General features: G+C 37.0%; 1 protein-coding gene across 1 annotated transcript in view; it reads left to right on the top strand.

Annotated features, from left to right (window-relative positions):
• The first annotated feature begins 2,923 nt into the window (after nucleotides 1-2,923).
• The window catches only part of LOC107100614 (sulfotransferase family cytosolic 2B member 1-like), a 14,359-nt gene continuing 9,990 nt past the window's right edge, over nucleotides 2,924-7,292 (top strand). The window contains exon 1 of the mRNA XM_015399165.1: nucleotides 2,924-3,119. Within this exon, the coding sequence (XP_015254651.1) occupies nucleotides 2,978-3,119 (142 nt within the window). The 5' untranslated portion in view covers nucleotides 2,924-2,977. The remainder of the gene's footprint in view (nucleotides 3,120-7,292) is intronic.

Raw genomic sequence — 7,292 nt, 5'->3', positions numbered from 1 at the left:
GAGAGGATCGGTTGGAACTAGGATTGAGCATTAATGTTGGGGCTGAAACTATTAATCTGATTAATTGATTGTAGAAATAATCAACTCATTTAGTAATTGATTAATCGTTAACTGGAGTATAGAGAGTCTAAAACATGCCTTTACCTGACAGAGTTACCCCATTAGAGCAGTAATTATATCACAATTCAAAGAAATATATATAAACATTTTGCATTTAAGATAAATAAAAAATCATCTGTCAATATGCTCGATCCAGAACTCCCAAAGGGGAAAAGTTTGAGTTTCACCTGGTTTAATTTCAGTCGTCTTTAAACGTTTTGCTATCCAATTATTAATTGATTAATCGAAATAATAATTGACAGATTCATTGATTTGCAAAAATAATCTCTAGTTGCAGCCCTAATTAATGCTAAATTTCTCCCTCCAGCTCTTTAGCTGGCGCTAATGTGCTTAAAGTGGGTTTGCAGCTACTCAGAAGATATAGAATAGAGAGATGAAGCTAGCACTCAGATTCATGCATGCAAGAAAAATTTATCACTGTTTCAAGCAAAGGTTGGAGTAAAGTCCAATGGAGGACAAGCAACCTTTAAGGTCCTGAAAAAACAGAAACCCTGTAGTAAAACCTTTGCATGATTGTGGTTAATGCAAAAGAAAATCACAATACTGGTTAAAAATAATAAGAATTTTAAATTTTGGAAAAATCCTTCAGGCCTAGTTCGAAGAACTCTAAATGAAACAACTTGACTTTTCTGTACTGGTGGTTTTTACTTTTTAGAGTTAGATTTGCTCCTGTTTTCTTGTATCTTCAAATAGTAGTGTGGACATCCAAGGCATTTCCTTTTTTTTTCTGGCCATGCTACCCATGCAACTTCATTATAGTGTATGAACTGTAAAAATTACCGTACAAATGGACAATGTTGCTTTTTTGGCGTGATGTTGTCAAGTTTAAGTGTTAGAACCTGTATGCACAGACAAACATCACACTGTTTGTCCTGTTCCAGGCAGATACCTAAAGGAGACCAACGGGCTGCTGGCACTGAGAGAAAACAAAACAAACTCACCCCAAAGCAGGCGAGGGATTTGGCTCCAGGCCTGTACTGCAGCCAGATCATCTTGCTGAGCAGGCCCTGATAAGTAGAGAACCTTTTGGAAACCCGGTGTCCTTGCATAAAGGTTGCAGATATTTCACAATGGACATTTTGATGGATGATAACCTGATTAAGCTCAAATAAATAAAAAAAAAAAAACATGTGATGCCCAGAAGGCTAAGTTTAAGATGTTGGCCAGAATGTCAGTGATAGTAAGTCACTTATATTGCATTTAGTAAAATAATGCATTAATCACCAGAAATGCATAGCTGCCACATGAATACAATACCTTAACCACTTTCACCGGTCATAACAAAACGAACACAAGGAATTATGCAGTTTTGGTGTCAAGACACATGTACTATTCAGCATGGCAGCGACAGACTTATGCAAATGACATGACAGCAGTTTAGGTTCCCCTTTCATGTTTGGACCAACATGACTTTGATTTTTAAAAAAGTACAAGCTAAGGCTTTTTAATTGATTGGTTTCAGTAAAAAGGAGAAAATCAGCCTTCTGAGCTAGATCAACAGAGCTTTAATTCTTAAATCAGAAAACAGCTGATGCCACCACAGGGGCTGCCATTCATTACCCTATATGGGCCCGCCCCTCCTAGAGTTACAGATAAATGGAAAGAGAAAAAAAATCTACCTCCAGACTGAGACGGTACTACGACCTGTAAGCACACAGCTCCCTGGAATCAGGCGCAATGTCATCATCGAAGTTAATTGAGTACAGAGGACTTCTCCTGCCCCCTCAGGCCCACAATGCAGAGAGCTTGGAGTTTGCCCAAAAGTTTTCAGTGGAAGACTCTGATGTGTTCATTGTGACTTATCCCAAATCAGGTAAAGTAACTTTTATACTTCTCTCCATATTATTATTTTTTCATCTGCTTTAATCAGTGTAGTCAATAATTCACTTTTTATATATTTAAAAAGAAACACATTAAGTAAGTATCTATATCATAATAGCTTTGTTTCTTATGTTTGCAGGTATTTCTATCTGACTATCAGACTGGTCCGTTTTGCTGTTTATTTTTTATAGGTTACTATACTGGTTTATAATTTGGTCTGATCTTATCTTCCTCTTGAGTGGGATCCATTAACATTGAAAAAAAAAAGCAACCTTTTTTGGCATGTACTTAATCATATTTAGTTATTTTAACTCAATTGTTTCATGTTAGCAACGTAGGACATAAAACCATTGTGTTAAAGTAACTAAATATGGTTAAGTAAATGCCAAAAAATGGTTGCATTATTTGTTTTAGTGTACCAGCCTGTCCGCTATTGTTGGGGTGATTTCAAAAAGTGTGAAAAAACAAAATGCCAAGAGCTCACTTCTGCAAGTTTAGCAACTTCCCCAAAAAACAAACTAAGATGCAAACTTAAAGAATAAACCACAAGATAGCTCAGGGAAGTTTGCTGCATTCAAACACTTTTGTAAATGTATGTCGTTACTCACTTTGTTTAAATTTAATCAAAATGGAAATTCACTTGAGTAATTTGTATATAATTAGTTCAGTGACATTTTTAAAGCCATTCGGTGTTTTTGTAAAATTAAGCTGTAAATAGGATCCATTTCTTACAGTCATTTTATTAAGGCTTGTGTGAACAAATATATTTGTATTTTATGAATCATTGTTTATGTAAAAGTGATAAACGAATGTATTTATTTATTTTTTTAGAAACAAAATATACAGGGAAAATATGAAAATGAATACATTGGTAATAGTCTTCTCTTTAATCTGGAACCCTGGGATGTAAATTAAAGCGCTCCATAATGGAGCTCTAAGTTCCCGCGAGAAGTCATGCAAATCTCGGAGCGGCTGTAGAGCGGAGAGGCGCTCTGCGCTCTTCGGGAGTTTGGCAGCCGCGCAGCTCTGAAGCACCATGCCCTCCTCTGAGGACTTCTACCTGGAATATCAGGGACTTCTGCTTCCCAGAGAGACTCACTGCACAGAAAGCTTGAAGTTTGCGCAGGAATTCATTTTTAACGACGATGACGTTGTGGCAGTTACATACCCGAAGTCAGGTCAGTTCCTCACAGATGAATAGTTTTATTCTCCTCGCAGGTGGATCATTTAGTGAAACTAATGAGACCGTCTCAAACATTGTAAACATTGATGCTCTGATGGCATCTAACCGTTCATGATGTAGATCATCAAAAAGTTTACACTGGAAAAAAAGAAAAACCCGAAGCGGACTGTGGTTTAACAAACCCTGCATTGTTCTGCTGCTTGTTTATTTCTGCAATACTCAGTCGCCGCTACTGTGCAGAGATACCATAAACGAACTAAAAAGACTCAATCGAAATTGCGCTACGGTGTCAAATCATTTTAAACGTTTTGTCAGTTACAACAACAAACTTATGGTTAAGAAGGACCTGTGGAACTTCTCCTGGCCCCTGGTATTTGGCCCCTGTACTGAAAGCATGCACTGCAAAAAATGTAAATTATAGTACAAGTGTATTTCCCATTGGTTTGAGCAGTTAGTTACGACAGTTTACCATTAGCCATACTTAAACTGATTTTATTTTGTCATTTTATACACACTGGTGTAAACAAAAATAAATTTAGTGTACAGCCCCCTAGACAATTAAATTTTTTAAAGTACAGCCTTGATAAGTTTAAGCAGCAGTGATAAATGTATGACTTTATAATTACAGTTGTAACATTGTTATTTTTTTTTAAATAAAAGATGATTAAGTTTTAAAATAAGAGAAAGCTATTTTAGCTTATCTAAAGTAGATAATATGCAGGTAACCAATTACTGATTTTTTTTAAAGAGATGTTGACTTTTTCTGCAAATAATACTAAATAAATTTCTCATGACAATATGAGCTGACAGACTGTAACCTAACTCTGTGTTTTTCAACCCTGGTCCTCAGAGCACTCTGCCCTGCATGTCTTGGATATTTCCCAGCTTTTAAATACCTGATGTCAGTTAATTCCAGATTAACAGGGTTTGCTGAACTGCAATAATCTGAATTAGGTGTTAAAGCAAGAAATCATTTTAACCCAGGTTCTCAGGACCTTCTGTCCTTTGTGTTTTAAATGTGTCTCTACTCAAGCACACCTGGTTCAAATGATTACAGTTTATATGCGACAGCCCTCAAATGCGGCAAAAGAATGTTAATTACCTTTTCCTTCAGGTCAGGTGTGTGGAGGGAAGGACACGCCTAAAACATATGTCAGTGGCTCTGTTCGAATTCATGGGCTGCATCCTCCAAGGATGCGGTCTACCTAGACTGGATCCTTCCAAGTCCTTGAAAATAAGGAGACCGGAAGAGTTTTGGCTGGGAATTCAAACAAATCTACCCTTCGGTGGGTTTTACCCCCGTAGGCTATGTTGCTTAGACACACAAAGCAGGAAAAGAATGAATACCAAAGTTTTCAAAACAGTTTATTTCTTTCTTTTTTATCGAGTGGAATAAAGGTGCCAACCACCGGGAGCAGGAACAAATAAAATCAAATGTAATGATAGAAACCTTAGTCAGTTAAATAACCTGCTGCTGTCATTCTGCACATCTCTGATGTTGCTGCTATTTTCAAATATCCATTACTGTAAAAATGTCCATAGCTGGATATTGGTTATTTATTCTCCAGATGCCTAGTATTTATATTGTTAAAACACTTTACAGTATTTTATTGTTTATATGTTAACTCTTCCCTATTATGTTAGTCTTATACATTTTTCTAAGGTCCACATTTCTGCTGCTGTAAATTTGCCCATTGTGGGACAATAAAGAGGTTTTCTATTCTATAAAAGGGGTAGAAATATATAAGTTAATCTAAACAATGTATGTAGAAGTAATATATCTGCAAAATCTCTAATATTCAACAGAAAAAATGTCTTAGTTAGGCATATTGTGCAAAACAGCAATAAAAAAATTTAACTATCAGATTTACAGTCCCCACACTGCAGATATATCAGAATCTGTCCTTAAATTACAGCCAAACTCATTTACACAGTAACAGATTAAAACCTTTAGATAAATCAAACATTACCGCCACATTTTCATTAATTTCAGACGGAACTATTCACTGACTTGTATTATATTAAACTGAACTTCCAATATTCACCGCTGTTTGGCGCCAAGTAACCTTTCCTCTGGTCACGGAGCAGTCGGCTTGCTTGGTCTCGCAATGAATCCTGGGATATCCAAGGATGCCGAGGATACATCGGACCCGTCCTTCAAATCGGGGCAAAAAGAAGGACGCATTTTAAGGTCGCATAACGAGGACTCTTGGAATCCGACCAGACCTCGGCGCCGCACTATGATGTAATCGTCATTCGAATCTGGCCTTTTAAAAACTCATCCCATGATTTCGAACAGGGCCAGTGTCACTTGAGGACAAGGACTAACTGATTTATCCCTTGGACCATTTAATTTACAATTTACTTAATTATTTTTAAATTACGCTTCAGGTGTACTAAGATAAAATCACAGCTCTTATCTATTAGATCAGGATTTTGCAATCTTATTTTTTGACTCACTCTATGAAACGGCATGCGCCTGCCCTATTTTATTGTGTTATTTCTTTTTCAGTGGCCCATGAAAATATACTGGCTGTCTGCCAATACTGTCTTTTTTAACATCAGTCTCACTGATCCCTGATAAGTGCTGTCAACTTTTTTGGAATGCATAATTTTAAAGTAAAATATTTATGAAAATGTGTAAAATGCTGTTATGTGTTCTGTTTTAGTTTATGGAGAAAGCTGCACAGCTAATGCAGCTGTCCCCCTTGCTGTCGGTCGCTAAAGGAGGTGATCTTGTTAATGCTAACTACATTAGAGGTTTAGAGCAGGGGTAACCAATTAAAAATCAACAGGATCCGAATAAAGAAAATCAACAACCAGTAAAGGTCAGACATTTTTAATTATAAACTGTTACTTTAAACAGATTTAACACTGAAATAAAATGAGGATTTCATGCATCCATGTTATATATTGACTTTTTAAATAAAAAGATATACAAAAAAATAGAACATTTTTCTATTTTAAAATGTAAAGTGTTTTTTTAAGTAGAGAACATCAACTGTTCAGTTTGGTATATAGACAATTTCCTGATTCACATATTTTATAAAACATCTGAACTAACCTAACAAGTTATTTTTCTTCTTTTTTTTCTGGCTTAATGAGAGCAGTGGGCTTTAGGCTGCCCTGCAAGGCTTTAAATCTGGGTTTGAATGGAGACAAAGTCATTCTCAAGCACATGTCAAGGTGCTTATTCCTGAGCCAAACATACTCTAAATGTTCAGGGTCATCTTTGAGCATGCCATTTCACTTTTCTGTCACCAGTTCACCGCAGTTCTTCCAGCAGTCCACACTTTCTCTGCTCTTTTTCCCATCATCTTCTCCTTCTTTCCCATCGCCCAGCTTGCCCCTGACACAGCCCATCGGTCTGTTAATCCGTGACCTCTGCTCTAGGCTGTTTCTGCTAGGGAGAAAAATGACATGCTGCAACCTTCCCCTGTTGTTACTGTCCTCAGTGTCCCTTGTTTATTTGTGTTTCTTTCCGTGATCCGACAGAAAGTAGAGCAGGAGTTTGAAGGGGAAGTGATGGTGTAACTTTTTCATAATTAGGTCATCTGAAAAGAACCACATGCACTTGTTTTTCTCCTTCCAAACTCTGAAACAATAATTTAAACCCAAGATAAACAGATACATTCAGAAGTCTCCTAGCTATTGGACTGTGAGTGTATGTATGTACTGTAGGCATTTCACCTTACTCAGCTATACTCTCCTCTTCAATCATGTTAAAATGTCTGCCCATGAGAATGAGGTTTGTTGTATGATTTCAATGACGCCAGTGGCAGTCCTGAGGGGCCAGAGTGGGGCCAGAGTGGGGCCAGTGTTTTTTCATGGCAGCACCGAACAAAAGGGTTGTTTAAAGTGTGAAGTGAACCAAAGTGCCTTTTGCTGCTCTGGAAACCTCAGATAAAGCAAATGAAAACTGTGATCAAATCTCAATATTCCTGAAGCTAAAAATGGTAAAGCTTTATTTTTTACATCATTATCAAAATCAAACTCTAAAAATGGGGGGAAAAATTTTATCATAGATTAATCTAGTATCTTGTCTTAAATTCAGGGGCCAAAACAAGGGTCAGGACCCGTTCTACATGGACTCTGGCCCCTGTTGGCCCCTGTCTAGATTAGGGGTGTGGGAAATAATTGTTTTTGCAATATATCGTGATATTCGGCT

The sequence above is a fragment of the Cyprinodon variegatus genome, unplaced genomic scaffold, assembly GCF_000732505.1.
Source record: "Cyprinodon variegatus isolate N-32 unplaced genomic scaffold, C_variegatus-1.0 Scaffold993, whole genome shotgun sequence".
Taxonomy (NCBI): domain Eukaryota; kingdom Metazoa; phylum Chordata; class Actinopteri; order Cyprinodontiformes; family Cyprinodontidae; genus Cyprinodon; species Cyprinodon variegatus.
This window is presented reverse-complemented; position numbering and strand designations above follow the sequence as displayed.